The sequence below is a fragment of the Salmo trutta genome, chromosome 12 (assembly GCF_901001165.1).
Source record: "Salmo trutta chromosome 12, fSalTru1.1, whole genome shotgun sequence".
Classification (NCBI taxonomy): Eukaryota; Metazoa; Chordata; class Actinopteri; order Salmoniformes; family Salmonidae; genus Salmo; species Salmo trutta.
Window position 1 is genome coordinate 20,339,821 of NC_042968.1, and position 26,397 is coordinate 20,366,217.

A 26,397-nucleotide genomic window follows, 5' to 3' on the forward strand; every position below is an offset into this window, starting at 1 on the left:
TGTTTAAAAATACCAATATTTTTCCTCACAAAAAAAGTAATTGCGGGCCCCTGCAGTACCCCATTTGGAAAATGCATGGACTCGTGAAATGTATTTATAAAACCCTTTTTATATCAGCAGATGTCAAAGTGCTATACAGAAACCCAGCTTAAAACAAACAAGCAATGCAGATGTAGGAAGCACTAGAGACATTGAAGGCCTACCTGTAAGTCTTGAAGCAACTAAAAATATATAGCTTAATTTCATTTAACACAGGAATCACTAGTCATGTCCAGTTAAACTGCTACACTGATTGGCCTGTTGTGTACTGAATCTTCAGTATAATGGCTGAGGAGGAGATTTTTGGTGCTCAATTACCATCCCTGCAATTCACCATTCTCTTTACATGTCTGTCTATGGAAGTCACTTAAGATTACATGGATGTTTTTACACATTCTGTAATTAATCATGTTCAATAAAAAAAAGATGCTCTTAAAATTATAAATTAACGAGATACAAATGGTTTCATAAGAAGCATTTATTAGAAAGACAAAGAATGTTAGATCATTTTAAAGTGCTGATTGGCCTTTTAGCTATTTGAGTTCGATGGCATTTCAGCTTCCCCAAGTGGTGACAAATGAAAACCCCTGATACAAAAACTGCATGAGGAAATTCAAAAGGCAAATGACAGTTCTGATGCGACTAATAAGCTGCTAATCAGTTAGAAAACCAACCAGAGTGATTGCACAGCATCACCAAAGGAAGATTTGACATGTGATGCACCTAAACATTTCTGTAAGGCTATTAATATGCAGTTTGCTTCAAGTAAAATTATAAATTTACTGAAATTAAGAAATGGCTTAGGCCGATTATACTCCTGTCAACCCAACTCCAGAGTTGCGCTTTGATCTAATGAACTTACTTGGAGTGCAACAGAAACATTTCATTTGATCACAATACAAAAACAAAACATTTGTTTCCCCTTTTCCACCCAACCCTCCCTGAGAAGAATGGGCCATCATCCTGACCTACTAACAAGTTCCATTACGGACACTGGAAGCAGCCCCAAGAGCATGATCAGTAGGGTTTGTTTGACAGGAAGGATTGGAACATGTCTAAGGCGGGGCCTGGAGCCCACTGCGGCACCATGTGACCAGCACCCTGAAACAGAAGATGGGATTAGAACGCAGCAGCCTCACCCCTGTTGCATCCACTAATCTTTATGAACATGTCTGTGGTGTGTTAATGAGTCTGAAGACAGTGAATCAATGCCAATATGCTAACTAAGTAGTGCTTACCTTCACAGTCAGGAGGGTGATGTTTCCATACTGCTCGTAGAAGCCAGCAATCTGGTCATCAGATATCCAGCTCTGGTACTTGGTGGTTGTCTGGAAATGAATGAAAAGTCTTCAATGCATGCCCTGTGAGTTACAAACATGCCAAATACCCTTCAAGCCAGCATCCAAATCTCTATGCCACATGACCCAAATACCAGTCTTCAAGAGCTTTACCTTCTGGTTGAGCTGCTCCACAAACCACTTGTCTCCCAGGAAGTTGCAGGCCATGTCAGTGTCTCCGTTATAGACCAGCGCCCGGACACCCAGAGACAGCAGCTTCAGATACACATCCTTCACTGTCGAGTAGATGTTGGTGTACTGTCCTCCCACCACATCACTACATAGAGTTAGGGTAAAGATGTCCTTTTGTAGGTAGTTTACTGTTGTCAAGTTTTAGATGTCCCTTCGCTGAATTTAGACTTCCTGAGTGTTAAGGATGTGTGGGTACTAGTGTAATATACCTGCAGATGTCCCAGGGTGGAAGTGTATCAGGGATGTGTAGGGCTTTCCTCACATCACCCCGGTTGAGCCAGTTCATCTGAGCTGTGCTGTTAATGCAGGGAGGGACCACACCCACAGGAGGAGTTTGGCCAGTGACGGACGGCACCTTCAGCAGCTACAGCGAGACAAATTACTTACATGACACACCAATATTTTCCATCATAACCCCTTTAAAACAATTTGAGAATAACCAGAACAACCCTTCTGAACACAAGACTAACAAAATCTAATGCCAGGATGGACTTGAACACTGTATTCCTCCATAGGGGGGCACTTACCTGGAAGGTGTCCCAGTGCTTCCTGTAGTTCCTGAAGAGGTGGCTCATGCTCCTCTCATAGGCTTTGGCCCCGACTCCACCCTCACAGTCCATGTAAAGTGCATACTCATTCAGCCCAGAATCATACACAATACTAAAGGCCTGGCTCAACTGAGAGGGCAAGAATGAATGAGGGGGAGAAACAAAGGTACAAGTATCCATTTCTATGTTAAACCTGTGCATGTAATAGCTCAATTTTTGTATTTGATATATAATACTTCTTATCCAATTGTAAGTGTTTCCATGTGCACCAGTATCTTGCAGGCCTCCTTGCTGTTGTTGAAAAAGTTACAGGTTCCCTTATCGCAGCAGTTCGTGTTCAGATCTGTCCACAGTCTGCAAGAGGATAGTTTACTTAAACACATTGCAATGTCTTGTAACAGAAGCATCAGACAAGCTTGGATTCATATTGTGGGCCTTTCAAAAGGAATTATCCCTAGTTATGTAAACATAACAAAACAGTCTGGGCCCACATGAGTGAATGTGTTGTGAGTTCTTACTGTTCTCCGAAGAGGCCGTGGTAGTAACCAAAGTAGATCAGAGACTGGTCATTCAGGGCATAGCTACTGAGGCCATTACCCACTGCAAAGCCCTGAAACACATTAAAGGAGTTCTTTATAACTGTCATACATATTGGATTCATATCATCCTCTGCCTTTTCTACATAATCATTGACAGGTGGTTGGATAGGATTGAATTCCATTGCATTGCTTTTAACTTATGCTCAGTCTTTAGATTTTCAGAGAGCGTAAGAGTGTAATCCACTCAAAACAATTAAGTCAGTGTGTGAATCAACTCACCTTGAAGTTAATCTTTGCGGTCCCTGTGGCCACACGCTGGCTGAGTGTCGGGGCATATATCCCACCATAACTCTCACCGATGATGAAGAACTCATTCTGTGTGAAGTTTGGAAACTTGGCAAAGAAACTCTGCAGAGCTAGGTAGTTGTCATCAGCCACCTAATAGTAAGGGGGAGATAAATCAGTTACTATTACTTTAGTATTCAGTAAGGAAGAGTGAACTGCATGATTTCTGAGCCACTGTCAGTGGAGCACAACACTGGAACGTTCAGATAGAAATACCGTGTGTATAACAGACATGCCTATGACAAGAGGCAAATAATTGTGTCTGATTTATTCAATGCATTCCACTCTCCCGAATGAGACCCTGATCTCACCTGGTCGTCGTCAGTTTTGTACTTCTGGTCGTCAGAGTAGGAGTATCCCACACCTGCAGGGGACTCTAGGTACAGAACGTTGGCTATCCCGTTCCAGCTGAACTTATTCTCATACAGAGTGGCCCCATCATCATTCACCTGAGGGAGACAAAATGATGTTGTTACTCTGTGGGACTCAGAATCACTGCAAACAATGGGACACACAAACTGAAATCACAGGTCCTGCTAAGCTCATGCTGAAAAGGTAACGTGTGGGAGAACTAACATGGAAGGGGCCGTTCTCTGACAGAAAGCCATCCAGCGAGCTGCAGCCTGGCCCTCCATTCAGCCACAGCACAACAGGGTCCTTCAGTGGGTCCCTCTGTGAGGTCACAAACCTGGGGAAGCAGGGAGGTAGAGGGCCAGGTTAACAGGAGATAAGAGAGTACACTTGGTGCACTCCGCACTTAGTTCTAGACCCCAGGTACAACAGTGTCTGCTGATTATGTTTATGTGTGCATACGTGGACCTGTGTGTGTGTACAGTATGTGTGTGGTCTATAGAACACTAGAATAAAAGTATGTCATGTGTTATTTTGTCAATCATTAACTTCTCATAGCTTATGGCAAAGGATGTTCTAGCTCTTAAAACGTCTCAATGAAAGGCACAAGCTACAACACAATGCATGACCAATGCTGGAGGTAGTAGCAAAAGAGCAAGTATAAATAATCATCTAGTCCAGCTTCAGAAGCCTTCTCTTCTGCCTGTGTGACTTTCTATTTGAAGTGCTGTTAAACAAGCTTCAGTTGTCTCTGTAATAACTTCTGTATTAATTTACTATTGAACAATAGTCAATCTTGTAAGTTTATTTGATGACTTCTTAAAAAGATAATACGGTTATTTATGCCATGCGTTGATTAATTTATTATTTTTCCCATTTGGAATAGATAGATAGATAGATAGGATAGATAGATATAGTAGTAAACGAATGTTGTGCACGAGCTGGAGTTTCTGAAAGCACCCCCAGCCAAAACAAACACTAAGTTGTTAGTTAGTCAAGGTGGCGACGTATGCCATTACTGATACTCACCAGTAATGGAGAAACTTTCCAGGGCTAGCTTTCAAATAGCCCGACCATTGCCGGTAGTTTGGTTTAAACGACATTCCCGGTAGTTCGGTTACCTCGTCAGGGGCGTAGTTAGCCCATGTAAGACACGAAACACCAAGGAAACACAACACCAAACTAACAACAGACATGCTGGTCATGTCGAGGACGAAACTAGCCGAATGCGCCAACAATGTTGACCTCAATTGCTAAACTCGAAGTCCTGTGTGCGGAACAACTGCCGTGTCTATGCCCTGCATATAAAAGCACTACAGGTCATATGACTACTAACTGAGCTCTCTGGTCATGTGATCGATCTTGTGTTTTGACGTTCATCATCGCGAGCTCAGAATCATCGAGAAAAGTATAAAGCTGAAAATATGACAACTAGGCCTACCAAGAATAGGCTACATTTGCCAACATGGTTCCATCATGGCGTAACATTTAACATGTCAACGTTTGATGTAACATGACAGTGAAGAATGTGAGGGTGGTATAATTAGGTGGCAATGTGTATTAGGTGGGTGAGTGTCAGAGAAAATGGTAGCCTATTAGTCAACCTGAGTTTTCAATAGGCCAGTAAAAGAGTAAAAACAAAAAAGACAAGTGAGTATCAGTCATGCGTTTTTATAAGGGTCTCTGGCAAAAGATCCCTGAAAATGCATGATTAAGGTGACGCTATTCATGTACATTATGCATATGTATGCATGTTAGGCAATCAAGAGTTAGACAATACATAGCCTATGCCCTAGGCCTACATTGAAGTTGAAATATGATCCATTGACTATTGCATGTTATACATTGACTATTGAGTGTTATACCTTTTACATCAACAGTTAGACAATACATAGTTATTTATGCATAGTCACGTTAATAACTCTACCTACATGTACACATTACCTCAATTACCTCTACACCTGTGCCCTCACACATTGACTCTGTACCAGTACTTCCTGTATATAGCCCCGCTATTGTTATTTACTGCTGCTCTTTAATCATTTGTTATTCTTATCTCTTACATTTTTGGGGGCTATTTTCTTAAAACTACATTGTTGGTTAAGGGCTTGTAAGTAAACATTTCACCTGTTGTATTCTGTGCATGTGACAAATAAAATGTGGGTTGAATACACAGTGTTTGACTTGGGCAGGAGCTCACTACTTGCACCTCAATGTTGCTACTGCTTGAGCTCCTGCGCCTCTTATTTTATTTAACCTAGTCAGTTAAGAACAAATTCTTATTTACAATGACGGCCTACCGGGGAACAATTGGTTAACTGGGGCAGAACTACCGATTTTTACCTTGTCAGCTCAGGGATTCAACCCAGCAACCTTTCGGTTACTGGCCCAATGCTCTAACCACTAGGCTACCTGCTGCCCCAAAGTAGAATATTTTGGAATATCTGTATTGTGGAGCTCTTGCACCTAAATATAAAAGTACTGGCACCCAAAGTGATTACCAGCACCTATTTCAGTCCAAGTCGAGCACTAACAATACATAGCCTAAGCCCTAGGCCTAAATGGAAAAAGTTTCAATATGGTCCATTGACTATTTAATGTTATACCTCAGTGTGTGTTTAATGGTCTTATTAAAGTGTGCATATGTGCACTATTATTAAGCCCCTGGGTCTGTGTGTGACCTCTGGGGTTACACTGTAGTGCTACAGAATCTCTCTCGCTCATAGGCTGCGCTTGTTCTGTAGCCTGCGGAGAACTGAGACACAGTGACCTTTACTAACCCCCATCCCACTATCTTCCCTCTGTGTGTTACTGTGTCCATGTTTGAGTATGTGTGTATGTATCAGTATCTGACAGAATAGTATCACAGATCATGTACTTATATGTGATTGAATAGTGCCCTGCGTCTCTCTCTTTTCCCTCTCAGGTGACTCCGATCAGTGTCTCATTGATACAAAGGTCAAAGCTGTAAAGGGGTGTGTCTTTGCCACTAGGATTTCACAGTCCTTTTCTACACACCCTTCAATAATAGTACAATCATCACAGTCAGAAGAGGACAAGCCATCTGAGGCCTCCTAGCCAGCTGCTTAGACAGGGCATCCTCCAGCTTTCATTACCCCATGTGGTTAGCCTTTCTTGCTGGCTGGGACTGAAATCCATAAAAGATCCAGACATGATTACTGCTGCTTATGTCAGAGGACAAGTCACTTTTCTCTGATAAGGACACATATAACGTTTTATGAGTGAAGATGTTTATGATTTTCTTGTTAAATTGCGTTTCAATCCATTCTCTTAAATGTTTCAATTCCACCTGCGTCTGATGTTTCTCTATTTGTTAAACAGAGGCCAGAAATATATTGAATGCAATAAATGTATATACTAAGTAAGAACAAACCTGGATTTTTTTGCCTGTGCACCCTATCTCTACGCTGAATGTCAGTCTGCAAGACTTTTGAGAAAGCTCATATTGAGCTAATTTATGTTTGTAATTTATGTTAGTATTGTGGAGTAACTACAATGTTGTTGATCCATCCTCAGTTTTCTCCTATCACAGCCATTAAACTCTGTAACTGTTTTAAAATCCCCATTGGCCTCTTGGTGAAATCCCTGAGCAGTTTCCTTCCTCTCCAGCAACTGAGTTAGGAACATTTGTAGTGACTGGGTGTATTGATACACCATCCAAAGTGTCATTAATAACTACACCATGCTCAAAGGGATATTCAATGTTTGCTTTATTTTTTACTCATCTACCAACACTTCATTGACCCCCTCCAGTTTGCATACCGGTCGGAGAGGAAAAGATGTACATGCATTTGAAGGGCAGCAAAAACATGCATATCATTTTTGAAGATTTCTCCTTTGCATTTAACACAATCAATACGTTTATCCTCAAGGACAGTCTTAGAGGAGACTTCGGACTTGATTCTATGCTTATCACATGGATCACCAACTTCCTAACTGTACGAGTTGGCAACACACTCTCTGAGATGTGCACTTCTTCAGTTGGAACCCCACAAGCCAGCGGTCTTTCACCGGTTACATACATATTGTATACAGACAGCTGCCGGAGCCAGTTTCCAGGGTGCCACCTGATCAAATATGCTGACGACACTGCTTTGGTCAGTCTCCTCGAAGGGGATGTGACCGAACACGGACCAGCTCTGAATGATTTTACTGGCTGGTGTGAGTCATCCCTTCTAAAACACATACAAAACAAAGGATATGGTGATTGACTTTCGAAGGAACACTATTTTTTTTAAAAACACAATTTTTAAGAAAGGCCAACAGAGACTATTTCCTACGGAAATTGCACTTTTTTAATGTTAACCTAACCATTGTGGTTCTCTTTTATGAATCATTATTTGAGAGCATTTTGTCCTACTGCTTGACCTGCTGGTTTGGGAATATCAAGGTTTCACCAAAAAATAGGTTGGTCAAGATAGTCAGCACTTGCAGAAAAAGCAAGGAGCTGCAACAGTAAGAACTGTCATCTTTCTACCTGGGCAGAGCTCTCCAGACTGCGAATAATATAACGGTTGACTCTTCTCACCTACTCCACCCCGAATTCCAGCTCCTTCCCTCTGGCCGCAAGAACAGACTACCAAAGGTAAAAAAAATAGACAGAGCCAAGTACTCTTTTATTCCGAATGCAATTCTGTAATTTAACAAAATGTTGAACTAATTGCACTTTAGCACTTGCACTTTAACAAGTAGCCCATTTTTACATTTTATTATGAAAATCCATTTACCCAGCCTAGTTGCTTGTAAACATCCTTTGCTATTTTTTTATATAAATTTGTTTTGTTATGTGATATGTTTTATGACTGCTGCAAAATGAATTGCCTCTCTGAGGACATTAACGTTTTCTGAACCTGAATAGTAATAACACTTCTTTGCAAATCATTGGAAAACCTCCCTGGTCTTTGTGGTTAAATCAGTAACACTTAATTTCATGAGGTCCTTATTACAGTGTCATTACATGTGTAATTACACTGTAAAACCAATGGTGTAATAACAACATGTAACTGGTAGTAATTGCGGTCTGTAATTACAAAGGTGTAACAATGAATGCTTGTTACCATGCTTGTTACAAATGGGCAGGTTTCCACTAAATTCACAAACTTAATGTTTGTTCCTTCTCAGCTTCATCTGCTTCAGCAACAATTGTCACAAAGGTTGTGACCCCTTGGGGATGCGCTGGGTGTCTGAGAGATTATGCTCAATAGGCTCTAATTACACTGGACAAAAATATAAACACAACCTATAAAGTGTTGGTCCCATGTTTTATGAGCTGAAATAAAAAAGTTAGATACTCACAAAAAAAGCTTATTTCTCTCAAATGTTGTGCACAAATTTGTTTACATCCCTGTTAGTGAGAATTTCTCCTTAGCCAAGATATATAATCTACCAGACAAGTGTGGCATATCAAGAAGCTGATTAAACAGCATGATAATTACACAGGCACACCTTGTGCTGGGGACAATAAAAGGCCGCTTTAAAATGTGCAGTTTTGTCACACACCACAATGCCACAGATGTCTCAAGTTTTGGGGGAGTGTGCAATTGGCAAGCTGACTGCAGGAATGTCCACCTGAGCGGTTGTCAGAGAATTTCATGTTAATTTCTCTACCAATGTCGTTTTAGAGAATTTGGCAGTAAGTTCAACCGGTCTCACAACCACAGACCACGTGTAACCACGCCAGCCCAGGACCTCCACATCCGGCTTACCACTGTAGTGTTGTCAGAAAACTTGATAATTGAGATGGAGACACGCAGTCATGGGGAACAGGGAGTACAGGAGAGGTCTGAGCACGCACCTCTGTGGGGCACCCGTGTTGAGGATCAGCGTGGCAGGGGTGTTGTTGCCTACATTCACTACCTGGGGTCGGCCCGTCAGGAAGTCTAGGACCAAGTTGCAAGAGTTCAGACCCAGGGCCGTGAGCTTAGTGATGAGCTTGGAGGGAACTATGGTGTTGAAGGCTAAGCTATAGTAAATGAACAGCGTTCTCACATAGGTATTCCTCTTGTCCAGGTGGGATAGGGCAGTGTGCAGTGCAATGGTGAATGTGTCGGATCTGTTGGGGCGGTATGCAAATTGTAGTGGGCCTAGGGCGTCGGGTAAGGTGGAGGTGACATGATCTTTAACTAACATCTCAAAGCATTTCATGATGACAGAAGTCATTTAGTTAGAATTCCTACACTTTGGGGTACAGGAACAATGGTGGATATCTTGAAGCAAGTGGGGACAACAGACTGGGATAGGGGGAGATTGAATATGTCCGTAAACATTCCAGCCAGCTGGTCTACACATGCTCTGAGGACGCGGCTTGGGATGCCGCGGGGCTGTGGCACCCTGTTGCTGGCTTGAATCTGCAGAACATTGTCTCAGGGCTGCCTTTGTGCAGTAGCAACTCATTAACCCCAATGCTCCTCAGATGTGGGAGACGTGGCTCTGGTCCCTAAATCTGTGTTCATAACCAAGTGGTAAGGTGCTAATTACTAGTTGTGAAGTCGTGAATACCGGTTGGATGCATCCACGTGCTTTGAACTCGTTGAGAAATGGCGATTGGTTAATGGCCAAAAAGCTGCATCAACCGTAAACTAAAAATAAAGCTATCATGCTTGTAAACAAATTATAGTGTTAAAAAAACATATTGATAGATTGCCTCTTGTGGTGAATACCACCTTCCCACTTGGTTATGAACGCAGTCAGCTGCAGGATTCAGATACCCTTATCATGAAAAATATGGACTTTTGGGCATTTATTGTTACGGTGATAAACTGCACTACAGGAGTGGTAAAGAACTCGGAAGTATTGCTATTATCGTAGTGGAAGCTGAAAGATTCTTGGGAGTGAGGAATGTAAAGGGTAAAGGGCTGCATGAAGTACTGGCAGGAGCATGGCATCCTCTCAGGTCCCCGGAACTGTGTAGGGCACTGAGTATTTTTTGTTTTGTTTTGTATGCTGTTTTCGGACGTTAGAGGGCATTATAAGTTTTGTTTTCCCATTTCCGTTTTGGATTTGTTTTCTGAGTAAGCCTGACCCTAATCCAATACAACTTTTCAGGATGTAGTCCCCCCTAAACTCCACCGAAGAAGAAGGTTGTGAATACAGCATTATTAAAGGTAGACTCAGTGATGTGACATAGATGCAGAAAGTAAACAGCTTAGTGGGTCAATTTCAGCAACAACTAAGCGTTAAAGCGTTAGGCTCAACTTCTTCACTGTTTTGGTCCCGTGGCTACCATGCTGTACACAGTCTAAAGCAAACCCATGCACATGCCATATACTGTGTGTGACTGTGTGAGAGCAAAGTGTGGAATCTCTCTCCTCTCAATATCTCCGGTGCAGCTCGTGGCAACATCATTTGAAGAATGAAGAAGGCATGGTGATGCTGAAGCATTGGTGGTTTACCCAAAAAATTACTTGGAGCTTGTATATAGAGCGTGCTACTCTCTTTATTTATTTTTATAGTTGAATTTACCTTTAACACTCATTCCCTCACTCACGCAAAGAGACAAACACTCAAAAAGGGGTTAACCAATTCAAATTAAAAGGAGTCACTCAAATAAGTAAATAAGATGTAAACCTAAATAGAGCACACGTTAGGAGTAAATCAATATTTAAAGCACTTTTAAGTAAATAAATTCAAAATAAAGCACACATGAGGGAATAAAGAAAATGACTAAATTAGAGTCATAGGCAAACATGACAATTAGGGGAGACCAGGTTTGGCTGTCTCGGGTTGGTTGTCACAGTGCTTATACTCCCAATCTAGAGGTTGCTTTGTGTGAATTCTTTAAAATAATTAATCCACCTGCTTGTCAGGTGAGGGAAATCTATGTGTTTTTCATAGGTGAAAGTTTTAATTATGGCCGTATCCATGAACAATTATGTTTGTTGAAAAGAGGAAGGGGAGAACTATATTTCAAACCTATTTCCGAGTTGCTAGGTCAAGCCATGTGGTAACTAGCATCATTGTTAGCATTTTTGCTCAGTTAGGGATGGTTGTCACATTGAATTTAGCGTTCGTTGTCACAATCAACTCCATTATAACTATTTGGGGGGTTGGTTGTCACAATCTAACCCATGATAACAACATTATTCATGGACATTGCCATTGCCAGTATATAATAAATCCCGAGCTCCATTCTGGGCTTGTGCTATAAAGAGCTCCCTTCGTTGCCTCTCTCTCACACACATATTTTTTCTGTCACAAACCTACACACGCAAACATGCATGTGCAAACACGCATTCACACACAAATGTACTCAAAATGTAATATGTTGTTCTCAATGAATAAAATGCTGAATTTTGTTAGGAATATTGTTCGATCAAAGAAAGGCTATTTCTAAGACTGCATGGTATAGGCTATTGCTTAAAACCTCTTAAGGATCAAACCCTTTTTTCAATTTTCGCCTAAAATGACATACCCAAATCTAATTGCCTGTAGCTCAGGACCTGAAGCAAGGATATGCACATTCTTGATACCATTTGAAAGGAAACACTTTAAAGTTTGTGTAAATGTGAAATTAATGTAGGATAATATAACACATTAGATCTGGTAAAAGATAATACAAAGAAAAAAACATGCATATTTTTTGTTTTGTTCCATCATCTTTGAAATGCAAGAGAAAGGTCACAATGTATTATTCCAGGTAAGGCGCAATTTAGATTTTGGCCACTAGATGAGAGCAGTGTATGTGCAAAGTTTCATACTGATCCAATGAATCATTGGCACCAACCCCGTAGAGGTTAAATAAGCTACTAGCAACATTGTGACAACCAACCACATTCTGTGTGACGTCTAACCCTGCTAATAACTCCATGTTTGAATAAGGAGGATAAAAATGGTCCCCATTTCAACCCAAGAATTTGGTATTTCTATTAATGTTGAAAAGATTATTGTAAGGGATATTGGTGCCTGAAAATACACACAAGAGTAAAAAGTGTGACAACTGCAACACCGGTCCCGGTCCCCCCTATAACCTTGATAGTCTATACTGACTTGTGTTTGAACAAAACTTTTTGATTGGAGTAGTTTTCCAAGCAACAAATTGTGATAACTGTGCAAGGGGGTGAATCAGGGTGGCACTTTACCAGACTATCAAGTAGGTCCCAACATTAATACGCAATTCAACAATGTTCAAAATATGTTGAATCTAGAAGATTCATTAAATGTATTGAACTTATTAGAAAATCTATTGACCTACACAAGTTTCTCACAAGATATGAAAATAATGCATCAGAGATTGGTATTTCTAGTAACTTTTTGAAGAAGCAACAGTACAGCATGCCTGTCTGTGTGGTGTGTGCTTGTCCATCACTTTGTGTAGCCAGTTAGCCAGTTCGCTCGACCTAATTCATGGCTTCCTCATGCATGAAGGTGGTGGAATTATGAGGGAAATAAGTCTAGGTCAGAGTATGGCTTATCTGTAGACACACCGGTCTGCCACACCTTCATTTCTTAGATCTCCACCTTTAAAGAAAAGCGGGGTGAACAGCATGCTATTTTCATGTTTAAGTTCAAGGTCAGAATATGCATATGGAGAAAAGTGCTTAAAAAGAAATAACATTCAGTTTATGGCTTAACTCGGGCCGGAATCAGGCCTTAGGTGTGCAATTAAAGGAATCTACACAAAAAAGGAATATACACAAAAAAGTCTACGTTTGTTAGCTTTTTTCTTTTCCTTTTGATTTGATTGATGCATTGACATGGACTCAGGACATCCAATGTTGATGTTTCTCTATAAATAATTTGGAATTTTGAGAGTAAATAACTCAATCTGAAACGATAAAAAATAAAACAGAGAAACTCAATTTGGGAAAAATCTAAATGGAATTGGGGAGAGGGTATGACATATTTAGTATGACAATTGGTGTGTTGTGTTCTTCTGTCTTAGAATATTAGTCACCCACCATCAGCTCCTACAAGATCACATTCAGTCCTTTAACCCCCTCCCTCATACTCGCTCTCAAATTTTTCTCCTTCTTTATATTCTGGCTCATTCTTATTTTATTGCGAGGAAGAGGCCCTCTCATTGTCATTGTATTGTTGTCTCTTTAGGATGGGGATGTGAGGTGGGAAATTCTAGTTTTGGAAGGAGAAGGGAGGGCATCTGGTTGGGTGTACTCTCCAGATAACCTTGTTTCCCCCTAGTCTCTCATCCTCTGTCCCATAGGGGCCAATGCACTGTGGGTTGTCCTGGGCACCGTTAGCCTTTTGTCTGTCAAACAATGCCCCCCCCCTCCCCCAACAGTGCAGGGACAGCACAGCGGCCTGGGCTTTCATGTTGTTCATTCTGCATTCATAGCATACGGCTGTTGCTGACCCCCAATGCACCCGTTTCCACACAACCAATGCATCAGGGGTTGTCTCGCCATTGTGATCCTCAGACCAGGGTTTAAATAATTTCGACCTTGGCTTGATCCAATACTCTGACCGTAACTGGTCCATGTTATGTGAACAACGCGGGCTCAATTCCCGCAAAGACCACATTGAAATAAAATAAAAAATATGCACTCTGTCATACATGTCGCTCTGGATAAAAAGAATCTGTTAAGTGGCATATATTAAACTGAACTAAATTGTACCATAGTATTTTATTGTGCTGCCCCTGCATCTTGAAGCATTGCTACATTTTGGCCTCCATGCTGAATTGGGGTGAGGGGGATGCTACCCCAATTGACTGTCCCACTCCAGTCTTCTCTGTCTGGGCTGGGCCTCACGGGAAGGCTTCTTTGTGGGTTTATAACCATGGTAGACAGAAATAGGTCACACTGTAATTTTGGAAGGGAGATGCCCCCTTTGGCCCCTCCCCACCCTGTGCCCCTTTGTGTTTGACCATCACACCTTTAGCCTCTGATCCAGTGGTAGGATGCAGAGGTATAGCACACACATGCACACACACACACTCACATACACAAAAACACACACATTTTAAATACTTTATTTGAATCCACAAAATACATTACAATCCAAAGGCCACACTGTCAGTTAAAGTACCATGCCAAGACTGTCACACTCACACACACATACACACACCCTGAACATAATTGTAACCCCAATCCTAAAGCTAACCCCTATGCCTAAAATAGGCTTTTTCCTCATGGGGACCTGGGAAATATCCCCACGAGGGAGAATTTTCCTTGTTTTACTGTCCTTGTGGGGACTTTTGGAGATTTCTGGTGTCCATGATTTCTGGTCATTTCAATCTTAACATTTAACATTTAATCTTACACTTGGGTACTCTCTAAAAACACTGCACTTCAGTACAAGTGACTTTTTGTAGAATGTTAGGAGAGGATTTTCGCTAACACTAAACTTTTTCCTGACCTTAACCTAATCCTCCTAAACTGCTACGTTAATTCTCCTAACCTGTTACGGAAAAGTCGTAGCTGTATTGAAGTGGCATGTTTTTAGGGAATCTACTTACACGTGAGTGACTCATAGAGGTTAGGGGCTTTGCAAAGTAGGGGAAAAGAGTCCTTGACTTGTCAAAATTATTTCTGCTTTTAAACTTGTCTGTGGGTGTATGGGTTATTGGTCATTCTCTACTTTGTTCCAAAAATGTGAATGTCGTCTTGACATAGTTCTGAAAGACATTCTAATACCGTGTTTTATTCAAGACACTGGGTCAATATACACTGAGTGTACAAAACTCGCCCCCCCTCAATGCTTCCCACAGTTGTGTCAAGTTGGCTGTATGTGTTTTGGGTGGTGGACAATTCTTGATACACACAGGAAATTGTTGAGCATAAAAAACCCAGCAGGGTTGCAGTTCTTGACCCAAACAGGTGTGCCTGGCACCTACTACCATAACCTGTTCAAAGGCACTTAAATATTTTGTCCTGCCCATTCACCCTCTGAATGGCACACATACACAATCCGTGTCTCAATTGTCTCAAGGCTTAAAAAAACGTACTTAACCAGTCTCCTCCCCTTCATCTACACTGATTGAAGTGAATTTAACAAGTGACATCAATAAGAGATCATAGCGTTCACCTGGATTCACCTGATAAGTCTATGTCATGGAAAGAGTTGGTGTCATGCAAGTTTTGTACACTCAGTGTATATTACCAAATCGTTTCATTTTGCGCTGTATCGTGATACTCATCTTTATGTGACGCTCCCTAGCTCTAACGTGATTTCATTGGCTATCTCCTGCGTCGCTCCATGCCCCGTTCTCTGTCAAGACATTCGTGAACAGGAAGAAAAATGCATTGGTTCTGTTGGATGAAAGATGCAGTAGGAGGGAGTTTTTAAACTGCCTTTCGAATATTAGTTAAGTAAATGCCCTGAGTGATTGCTTGCTTACAATATATCGATGAAACAAACTCAATTTGAATAGCATTCCAACGCTGCTTTGAGGACAACTCATGAACTCATTGGTAAGTACATATGACCATTCATCAGGACACTCGTGACAGGAGATAGCTAGGTACTGTAGCTAGCTAATGTTATCTAGTCTGTTGCTAATCGGGTGAGTTAGTTATCTTGCCACCTAAGTTAACGTTTAGTTAACGAAGGCCAGTTAGCCACTAGCCATCGTTGTTTTAGTTATATGCATGTACCTATTGTACACTACCTAGCTAGCTACCTTGTTGTGCTAACTACTGTAGTTAGCTAACGTAACTATGGGTGGTTGGCCAAAGAGTTGCCAAGCTAATCCAGGGGCGGAGGTCTAATCGAAACCGGTTTGCATTTACTGCTAACTTGGTATTTTGCACTCAATACACAATCTGATCAAATTGGAGTAGGAACTCTAAAAGATGTAACTAGTTACTCTACTGTAGCTTCGTCTCCGTATGCAATGCATACAGTAGGTTATGGTACAGTGAGTAGTTGTTATTTTCGTTTCACTTTCCCGTGGTGTCCTCACTTTGCAGACGCTCCCTACGCTTGAAACCATCCCGGCTTTCAGCCCGCCTCCAACGGCTCGAGCACAGGACACATTGCTGGGTGGCTGCTTACTGTGTTCTGGCTCACGGGGAGACGAACTGGACCGACCACTGACCCCTTGTCGGCACAGCCTTTCTAGGGTTGCAACTATCCCTGCGGTTGAACTGGACTAGGACGGTCGAGGGCATAGGCCCAGTGCTTTACAGCATTTAGGGAGACCTCCCATTCACTATATCATCCAACCGATTCAGACTGGTTATGGAGCTGGAGGTGAGCCGAACCGAGCTGGAAGGTTCTGATGCTCCCCAGTCTCAGAGACACGAGAGGAGCCTCGGACTTCTCACCACGAAGTTCGTTACTTTGCTGCAGGAAGCGGAGGACGGGGTGCTCGATCTCAAAGTAGTGAGTGATGGGCTGCATCTCTTTTGACTGTCTGACTGTGTGAGAATTGTTAGCTATGGTTTCTTTATGTTTTATTATAATCGCAGTCTTCAATTTTAAACCTATATACATTTAAGCACTGCCCTGTTTGATTGATATTGATTGCTACATTGTGTTGTAACAGATGTGCAACAAACTCCGAGGACATGGATGTGGAATATGACATGCACTTAGACACCCACACCAGGGTTTGCGTTAGAAAAATGTGTCCGGGAAGATTTTAATTACAATCTAATAGGTGTTTACTAACACTGTAACGCTTAAAGAGATTCTTCGGGATTTTGACAATGAGGCCCTTTATCTACTACCCAGAGTCAGATGAACTCGTGGATAACATTTGTATGTCTCTGTGTCCAGTATGAAGGAAGTTGGAGGTAGTTTTGCGAGCCAATGTTAACTAGTGTTAGCGCAATGACTGGAAGTGCTAGCAGATACCATAGACCTCCAGTGTTTATGCTAACGCTAGTTAGCAAATGTGCTAGCACTAGTTATCAACTTCCTTAACTGCAAGCAGAGACATTAAAATGGTATCCACGGGTTCGACTGACTCTGGGGAAGTAGATAAAGGGCCTCATTCCCGAAGTATCTCAATAAATGGCAAATGCAAGGCATGCTGTAATTTTCAGTTGAGAAATAAAGTTGAGAAATAAAAGCAATAGTAGCTATTTTTAATCATGACCATCAAAACAGCTTTTAACATTTGATTGCGTTTAGAATTGTTGCGCATTGACACTCCAGAAGCAACGAGCTGAGGATCTGCAGCTCTAGTGCTGTCTGACAAGTGATATTCCTTTAAAAATTGGCTCTGTATGCTGTGCATGTGTAATAAATAAGATGCATGGCGACTAACGAAAATACACACGCCCCAATTTCATTACACAAAATGTTGTAAATTGAAGCTGCACTATGCAGAAATCAATCCCCCGTTTCCTGGTTGCAAAAACTGAAATTAGGCAAACAATTAGAATTTATGTGACAAAACAAGCAAGTACCGTGTGGGGAATCATTCTGCCATCTAAACAGCTATGATATATATTTTCCATAATCAACAATATTCTATTTTCAGCTGTTTGAAGCTGGTGTACAAAACTGAAAGTAAAAATGCAAAAACGAAACTTAAGAACAGGGAGCATAGAAATAGCGCACATAGAACAGAGCTACTGCTTCTTAAACTTGCTTTCAATAATGACCGATCTGTAACTCACATTTCTATGTGAATTTGGTCGTGTTGCCCAAAAGTTACATATTGCAGCTTTAGCCTATAGACCAATAAGCATGACAGTCAAATGTATTTCCATCAACTGATATTTCCATCAACGTATATTATTTGTAATGGGCTTGTTTTTTTTTCTCACGGTCAATTTGACCAGCAACAATTTTATTTATCGGCTTTTTATTGGCCAAAAGCCAGCAATTACACATGCACTGTGATCTTGATGATTTATACTATAAAATAAAATCGAAGCTTAAACTCTAATCTAAAACTAAGGGAAACTGTTACATGATCTAGGTTAATGTCAGTAAGGAGTTCGAGGAATAAAAGAGGGTAAAACACAGAGTGTGTGTGCAAAAGAGACAAGCCGTGTCTCATTGCTCAGCGGGTGGCTGTGTCACAGTCTGTCATTATTGTCCGCATTGTTTAGTCCCCCTCTGATAGGGTTGTGACCTCTCCTATTATTGGCTACCAGGTCTATGACCCATCCAGTGATTGGTTGACAGGCCCCTGTCTCACAGGCTCTGACCTTTGTGATTTGTTATTAACCCTACGCTGGATATGCATTTCCCTCTAAGGAAAATAGCCTTGGTGGGGACATTTGGGTGCTTGCATTTTAAAATAATTCATTAAGTTATTTTGCTTCTGATGAGAGAGGGTGTGCTTTGACAGTTTTTTTTTCTGCTCTTGTAGGCAGCAGACACCCTGGCCGTCAGACAGAAGAGGCGCATCTATGACATCACCAATGTACTGGAGGGCATCGGCCTGATCGAGAAGAAGTCCAAGAATAGTATTCAGTGGAAGTGAGTGTACGTTCGCACGCTTGTATGTGTATAGGTATGCACACATTATGTGCTTACATTTCTGTACACTATCTGTCTAAGGGGAGTTGGCCCAGGCTGTAACACAAGGGAGATTGGTGACAGGCTGATTGACCTGAAGTCGGAGCTTGAAGATCTGGATATGAGGGAAAGTGAGCTGGACCAGCAGAGGGTGTGGGTCCAACAAAGCATCAAGAACGTGACCGAGGACACACACAATAGTCCATATCCTTACTATGTACTCACATACTCATACCTACACCAACATCTAAATTGTTACCCCAACCTAACCTTACATAGGTATCCATGGCAGTCCACACCAGTAGAAAAGTATAGAAAAAGAGCTGCAGCTCTGTCTTGTCTGTACAATAGCGGAGGACACATTTGCCAGCATTAACACTGTTATAATACTCTGTTAAGGTGTGTGTGTCTGACCTTAACTCTGACCAACTCTGGCCTATGTTAATCATGAGGACATCTGCAGCTGCTTCAAAGGTGATACCCTCTTGGCGGTGCGTGCTCCCTCTGGTACGCAGCTGGAGGTGCCCATACCTGAAGCTGTAAGTTCGATTTGTTTCTGCCTCCTCCCCCCTAGTCAGTCTCCTCAGGGTGAAAAGTAAGTGTGTGTGTGTCTCCACTTTTAGGTTCAAAACGGTCAGAGGAAGTATCAGATCCATCTGAAGAGCGCTGCTGGGCCCATTGATGTTCTGCTCATCAACAAGGACCCAGTTAACTCAACCCCCATGGTGCTGCCAGTCCCGCCCCCTGAGGAAATGCTGCAGAACACCAAGTCTGCTGCAGCCTCTGCAGACACAACCACTAACACACCTACTCACACATTTGTCAAGACCACCCAGAGTCTGGGCACCGGCAAGCCTAAAGCACATTCAGCAGCTAAGCCATCAGGTGACATCACTGTTATATCTCTCATGGTCTATGAAAATGTTTTGTCTGCTAAACTCTCAATACAATATCATTGAATTGTCCCATGTCTACATCTGTGTCCATATATCTACCTACCAGACACCTCCTGCACTGAAAAACCTGCTCAGCAACCACCATCATTGGACACCCGGTCCCTCCAGTCTTCTGCTTCATTGGACAACAACTTGACTGTCTTTGAACCAATCAAATCCGATTCATCTGACTGTGAGTTAAAATTCAATTTGATATGAATATGACTTAAGTTTTTATGCATGCTGGCTTTCTCCTGCCCCTCCCACCATGCTACTTCATGATCAAACAATGAAATTATCTAACGGCATTCTAAGCTATCTCGGTAAGTTTTATGTTGTTTTTGAATAACCTTAAAGCATGATAGGCCTAAGGTAATAATGAAAGGGGTAGAACAAACAATAACAAGATAGAAAAATCTAATGAGAAGTTTGAACAAACCTTACAGTTGAACAAAGCTTAGTCTATTATAAAATAATGCAACCCTCCCTCTTTCTGTTGTGAACCAAATGGCTAAAAGCCAAATCCCACTAATTAAAATAGCCTATCAAAAGCATGAAGTTAAAATTATGAATACTATTAACCAAATAGGCTATTCTAATTAAGTGTTTAAAGTCCTAAAGTTGCAGCTTTCAAATACGAACATCACAGCTTTTTTTTTAAATAACAAATGTTACAGGCAACAACAAGTCAAATTGAGGAAACAATATCAAGATGGAAAAATGTAATGAGAAGTCAAAAGAACTTACAGCTGAGCAAAGCTTATGAAAGAAATGTGTAGAGTAGGCCAATTTCCATAGCCTATAATTAGCAATGTAGTCCACAACCTACCTATACAACATATAGAAAGAAACCTAGGCTAATAAGGGAGGAAGATTAGGCAAAAAATGTGACTCATTGAATAATTATCCAGTTATGGGGACAGCGGAGTTGCATGCGCTTGATAATTTACAACCCATCACACGACGCACAGCCAGCGACGATCCTTGACTGTTATTTGCTCTTTCACAAGCCCTGAATCCATTTGATTATTGCTGACTTGTTGAAATGTAGTGTATTTGCCCTTTTAATTGTACAACAAAGCTTATTTAGTGAAAACATCAACAAAAAAATCAAGAAATATATATTGTGAGTCGCCCACAGGTTTGGAAGAGTCGAGAGATGATTTTTAGGCCATGTCGCCCAGACCTAATACCGGCACACACCTCTTCGTGCCAAAGCTCCAACCTAGTGGAATACACTACTAAAATAGATTTTGCTCCAATGTATATTTTATCATGATTCCTCTCGCTGGTGGTACTTTTTAGCAGTCTTTTTTTATTTAATTTTTTAAATAATAATAAATAAATACAATTGTGGGGTTGGCCATTAGGGGGGCGATACCATCGTACGTATCAATGTTTTATTGGTACTTAATCACATAGGACAAGTTTGGACACACCTTTTATTTCAAGGGTTTTTCTTTATTTTTACTATTTTCTACGTTGTAGAATAATAGTGAAGACATCAAAACTATGAAATAACACATATGAAATCATGTTATATCCCAAAAAACTGTTAAACAAATCAAAATATATTTGAGATCTTTCAAAGTAGCCACGCTTTGCCTTGACAGCTTTGCACACCCTTGGCATTATCTCAACAAGCTTCATTAGGCAGTCACCTGGAATGCATCTCAATTAACAGGTCTGTCTTCTTAAAAGTGAATTTGTGGAATTTCATCCCTTCCTAATGTTTTTGATCAAATCAGTTGTTGTGACAAGTTAGGCATATACAGAAGATTATTTGGTAAAAGACCAAGTCCATATTATGGCAAGAACAGCTCAAATAAACAAAGAGAAACGATAGTCCATCATTACTTTAAAACATGAAGGTCAGTCAATCCGGAAAATGTCAAGAACATTCTTCAAGGGCAATCGCAAAAACCGTCAAGCGCTATGATGAAACTGGTTCTCATGAGGACCGCCACAGGAAAGGAAGACCCAGAGTTACCTCTGCTGCAAGATGGGCTCCCGAGTGGCGCAGCGGTCTAAGGCACTGCATATCAGTGCTGGAGGTGTCACTACAGACATCTTGGTTCGAATTCAGGCTGTATTACAACCGGCTGTGATTGGGAGTCCCATAGGGCGGCGCACAATTGGCCCAGCATTGCCCGGGTTTGGCCAGTGTAGACTGTCATTGTAAATAAGAATTTGTTCTTAACTAACTTGGCTAGTTAAATAACTCTAATGAGCGTATCTTTTGTTTTAACTGCACCTCAGATTGCAGTCCAAATAAATGCTTCACAGTTCAAGTAACAAACATCTCTACATCAACTGTTCAGAGGAGACTGCGTGAATCAGGCCTTCATGGTTGAATTGCTGCAAAGAAACCACTACTAAAGGACACCAATAAGAGGAATAGACTTGCTTGGGCCAAGAAACACGAGCAATGGACATTAGACCTGTGGAAATATGTCCTTTGGTCTGATGAGTCCAAATTTGAGATTTTTGGTTCTTACTGCCGTGTCTTTGTGAGATGCGGAGTAGGTGAATGGATGCTTCCCGAAGCATGGAGGAGGTGGTGTGTGGGTGCTTTGCTGGTGACACTGTCTGTGATTTTGTTTATAATTCAAGCCACACTTAACCAGCATGGCTACCACAGCATTCTGCAGCGATACGCCATCCCATCTGGTTTGTGCTTAGTGGGACTATCATTTGTTTTTCAACAAGACAAAGACCCAACACACCTCCAGGATGTGTAAGGGCTATTTGACCAAGAAGGAGAGTGATGGAGCGCTGCATCAGATGACCTGGCTCCCACAATCATCCGACCTCAACCCAACTGAGATGGTTTGGGATGAGTTGGACCGCAGAGTGAAGGAAAAGCAGCCAACAAGTGCTCAGCATATGTGAGAACTACTTCAAGACTGTTAGAAAAGCATTCCAGGTGAAGCTGGTTGATAGAATGCCAAGAGTGTGCAAAGCTGTCATCAAGGCAAAAGGTGGCAACTTTGAAGAATCTAAAATATATTTTGATTTGTTTAACACTTTTTGGTTAATACATGATTCCATATGTGACATTTCATAGTTTGTCTTCACTTTTATTCTACAATGTAGAAAATAGTTATATATATATATATATATATATAAACTATTTTCTACATTGTAGAATAAAAGTGAAGACAAACTATGAAATGTCACATATGGAATCCTGTGTGTGTGTGTGTATATATATATATATATATATGAAATGCAACGCAACTTGAATGAGTAGGTGTCCAAACTTTTGACTGGTACTGTACGTACATTGTTTATCTGTTTAGTAAGCACACACTTCCGACCACAGTGGTTTTGAAACGTTTTTTTTTTTTTTTTTTTTACATTAAGCTCTGCCCAATGCACTGTAACACAGGAAGCATCTGTGTGGCAACAAATGATGTACAATGCCTGCCTGCTATAGAAATGTGTGTGTGCAAGCTGTTTTATTTTTGGTTGTTTAATAACTGTACACAGGAAAACGGTGTGTAACTTGGCTCTACCTTATAAAAACAAACTCTAATGTACTTGTATGGTGTCTATATTGTGCCTTGTGTTTTTCAGTGCTGGATTTCCCCAAATACTTTTCTGACATGTTTGACCCCGCTAAAGGTACTGTGTTTGACCCCGTGTGCATGTGTAACATGTCTTAAACTTTATTTAAATGTATCCGAACAGACCCTTGCGTTGTATTTCAGGAAATTAAGTTAATGATAAGCTGTGACTTTATGTGAACAGCAGACACTCTCTCACCTCTCTCTCTGTGTGTGTGTAGAGATGGTGAGTGCAGATCTACTAGAGGAACTTATGGCTTCAGAAGGTAAGAGTCTAAAACGGATTATGTTATAAACACCTTTACTTTGACTTGATGATTCCAGTTATTCATGTTTATATCCCTCTCTCTACCAGTGTTCTCTCCACTCCTCCGCCTTTCTCCTCCCCCGGGTGACCATGACTACATCTATAACCTGGATGAGAGCGAGGGCCTCTGCGACCTCTTTGACGTCTCCATCCTCAACCTTTGACCTATGAACCCTGCCACAAGGCTCACATGAAGAGGCCCTTTTTTAAAGAAAGCCAAGAACACTTTTTTTTAAACAATTCTTTGAGTACTAACAAACAGGTCTATTTTTGGAGTCTTGTAATATAAGCTGAATTGATGAACAGTTTTTGATAATTTTCATACTCTTTATTTTTGTCGCGTCCCCTTTGTTGATGTTTGAACAGGGAGATGATGCCACTTACCCTGGAGAGCAGCCCTCCCCTACAGGCTTATAAGCTTTAATGATGTCATGGAATATATTTTTTGATCTGTGCTACTGAAGTAACAGTGGATGCGTTTTTAAAAGTTGAGTTGTGCTCCATTTGGGGCAAGTAAAGATGGCTTGGGTTGAGGTAAGGATAGGAAATGAATGGGTTGCTCAAGGCAAAATCAACCACTACACCTAGGTACTTATGTACATCTGAAACGGTTTGATAGTAAGCAATATAGTGACAATTCCATCAAGTCTTTTAGAGGGCAAGGTAGAGCTATTGCCATATTGCAGACCTATTTGATCCTTTCAGATCTACATGGTGATTAAGGGTAGGGAGGGACAGGTGATGTGAGGAGCTGCATTGTTTGTATTCTACGATCAATGAGCTGTGAGGAGTGCAGCTACTCCATTGCCCACATAGTGGTACTAGAGTCACAGCAGGAAGAGAAAATCAGCTCCCTCACCTGCTGCAATCAAGTCTCTCCTATGATTCAGGTACACAAGACCAGCCACAACACCACAATATACTGACAACATGTAAATCCATTCAAAGCCGTTACCAGTCCTAATCTGTTGACACTATTGATGAGGCTTACAGTTCTCTTCAGTTGCTGGTGCATTTTATATCTTGTCTGTTTCTCTCTCAGTGTGTGCGTGTGCATGTGCACACCTTTTTTTTCTAATATAAAATGCTCTTTATTTTGGTGTATTTTTATAGTGAACTGACACTGTCAAGGACAGTACATACATATTTTGTCTGTCTCTGTTTTTTTTACATCCGGATCCAGATTCAACTATGATGATTTGTGTTTGTTCAGCAGTAAATATTTTTCTAATTTAGTGTCAAATCTGCTGTTTCATTTGTATTGTTTGGTTTTATTGCATATTTATGTTTGTAACCTGCTCATGTTCTGACGAGTAAGTTCACATCGGGGCAAACTGGAACCAGAAATGGGCATGGGAATTTGTCACCCCGGCCTATCAGTTCGGGACCATATATTTTTTTGGTCACTGTCTGAAATGGGACGAAATTAACTATTGGTTGTATACGTAAATGTGTTTTATTTTTCTATATTATCAGGAATATACTAATTGTAACCCCCTATCTCTTCCAATTCTACAATGTATAAGTTGCAGATTGACACTCACACACCCGTCTTTGTTATCCTATGTGCAAACAACCTCAGCATGTAGCCACAAATCCACTGAGTAAAACTGCCTATGTTTTTATAGGCTAACTGAGGCTCAGAGGATATTTGTTTTAAAAATGGGCAGTCACTCCTGATTACCTGTATGAATAAAAAATAATATATGAAAACTTTTTAGAATTTTGTCTTTTTTTGTATAACACAACATACACACTTTTGTCTACTTAGTTGACACCATGAGGAGCATTATGTTATGTGACTGCCATGGCCATATGTGGCTGGAAAGTGGTCAGTAGCTTCCAAACAGGCTGAGGCAATTTAGAGTGAGTCAAGGATACAACCTTGGAGTTCAGTGGTATAAAAATTATTTAAAGTAGAATTTAAGTTGTTTTTTTTCCCCCCAACTTTTACTTCACTACATTCCTAAAGAAAATAATGTACTTTTGGTCCATACATTTTCCCTGACACCCAAAAGTACTCATTACATTGTGAATACTTAGCAGAACAGAAAAATTGTCAAATTCACGCACTTATCAAGAGAACATCCTGGTCATCCCCACTGCCTCTGATCTGGCGCACTCACTAAACTTAAATGCCTTGTCTGTAAATGATGTCTGTTGGAGTGTGCTGCTGGCTATTTGTACATTTTTTAAAACAAGAAAATTGTGCCTTCTGGTTTCCTTAATATAAGCAATTTGAAATGATTTATACTTTTACTTTTGATAGTTAAGTATATTTTAGCAGTTACATTTACTTTCGATACTTACGTATATTTAAAACGAAATACTTAGACCTTTACTCAAGTAGTATTTTACTGGATCATTCACTTTTACTTGAGTCATTTTCTATTAAGGTATCTTTACTTTTACTCAAGAATGGCAATTGGGTACTTTTTCTAACACTGTTGGAGTTCAATCTTTCAATTAATTCATGACCTGCTCAATTCTTAGAGTTGTGAGTGACTGCTTGCTAAATTCTTTAGGGCTATCTGACTGAAGGTGATATAGACTGACATTTGAACTTGGCTGAAGCAGTTTAGCTAAAGTAGCAGAGCTGTTTCACAATTGAAGAAATTAAACAAGTGTTTTTGGCCACCTGCCAATCATGACATTGTGGTGGTACAGAGAGTAGTGTATACGGCCCAGTACATCACTGGGGCCGAGCTCCCTGGCAGGCCCTAAAAATTGTCAGAGACTCCAGTCACCCAAGTCACAGACTGTTCTCTCTGCTACCACATGGCAAGTGGTACCGGATCACAAAGTCTGAGACCAAAAGGCTCCTGAAAAGCTTCTACCC

At 40.9% G+C, this 26,397-nt stretch overlaps 2 protein-coding genes, 1 long non-coding RNA gene and 1 other non-coding gene across 4 annotated transcripts; 3 read left to right on the forward strand and 1 right to left on the reverse strand.

Moving 5' to 3' along the window:
- Window positions 1–499: 499 nt before the first annotated feature.
- On the reverse strand, window positions 500–4,660 carry si:ch211-122f10.4 (Cathepsin A-like protein). Its single transcript, XM_029767547.1, has 11 exons — window positions 4,381–4,660; window positions 3,577–3,688; window positions 3,312–3,449; window positions 2,935–3,093; window positions 2,635–2,726; window positions 2,386–2,470; window positions 2,096–2,245; window positions 1,778–1,932; window positions 1,491–1,653; window positions 1,278–1,367; window positions 500–1,140 (listed from the first exon to the last, which is right to left on the reverse strand). The coding sequence occupies exons 1-11, from the start codon at window positions 4,554–4,556 to the stop codon at window positions 1,057–1,059; spliced, it is 1,404 nt and encodes a 467-aa protein (XP_029623407.1). The 5' UTR covers window positions 4,557–4,660; the 3' UTR covers window positions 500–1,056.
- Window positions 4,661–4,733: 73 nt separating this feature from the next.
- On the forward strand, window positions 4,734–6,744 carry LOC115203139 (uncharacterized). The gene is made up of 2 exons (XR_003880116.1): window positions 4,734–5,001; window positions 6,278–6,744. It is a non-coding gene; the product is annotated as an uncharacterized LOC115203139 (long non-coding RNA).
- LOC115204777 (small nucleolar RNA SNORA76) lies at window positions 5,999–6,119 on the forward strand. The gene has a single exon (XR_003880450.1). It is a non-coding gene; the product is annotated as a small nucleolar RNA SNORA76 (small nucleolar RNA).
- An 8,820-nt stretch (window positions 6,745–15,564) lies between the features above and the next one.
- Window positions 15,565–25,274, forward strand: LOC115203140 (transcription factor E2F4). Its single transcript, XM_029767548.1, has 10 exons — window positions 15,565–15,740; window positions 16,239–16,653; window positions 18,599–18,708; window positions 18,790–18,951; window positions 19,178–19,286; window positions 19,371–19,632; window positions 19,750–19,875; window positions 23,262–23,309; window positions 23,473–23,517; window positions 23,607–25,274. Exons 2-10 carry the CDS (start codon window positions 16,510–16,512, stop codon window positions 23,720–23,722), a joined length of 1,122 nt encoding a protein of 373 aa, XP_029623408.1. The 5' UTR covers window positions 15,565–15,740; window positions 16,239–16,509; the 3' UTR covers window positions 23,723–25,274.
- The last annotated feature ends 1,123 nt before the right edge of the window (window positions 25,275–26,397 follow it).

What these genes read in the sequence shown, in the direction of transcription:
- LOC115203140 (XM_029767548.1), top strand. Translation starts at nt 16,510, where the DNA reads ATGGAGCTGGAGGTGAGCCGAACCGAGCTGGAAGGTTCTGATGCTCCC. An exon ending in GGGTGCTCGATCTCAAAGTA is followed by an intron (nt 16,654 to 18,598) that starts GTGAGTGATGGG and finishes CTGCTCTTGTAG; the next exon opens with GCAGCAGACACCCTGGCCGT. An exon ending in CATGTTTGACCCCGCTAAAG is followed by an intron (nt 23,310 to 23,472) that starts GTACTGTGTTTG and finishes GTGTGTGTGTAG; the next exon opens with AGATGGTGAGTGCAGATCTA.
- si:ch211-122f10.4 (XM_029767547.1), bottom strand. Translation starts at nt 4,556, where the DNA reads ATGACCAGCATGTCTGTTGTTAGTTTGGTGTTGTGTTTCCTTGGTGTT. An exon ending in CACGGCCTCTTCGGAGAACA is followed by an intron (nt 2,471 to 2,634) that starts GTAAGAACTCAC and finishes ATCCTCTTGCAG; the next exon opens with ACTGTGGACAGATCTGAACA. An exon ending in TCACCCTCCTGACTGTGAAG is followed by an intron (nt 1,141 to 1,277) that starts GTAAGCACTACT and finishes CTTCTGTTTCAG; the next exon opens with GGTGCTGGTCACATGGTGCC.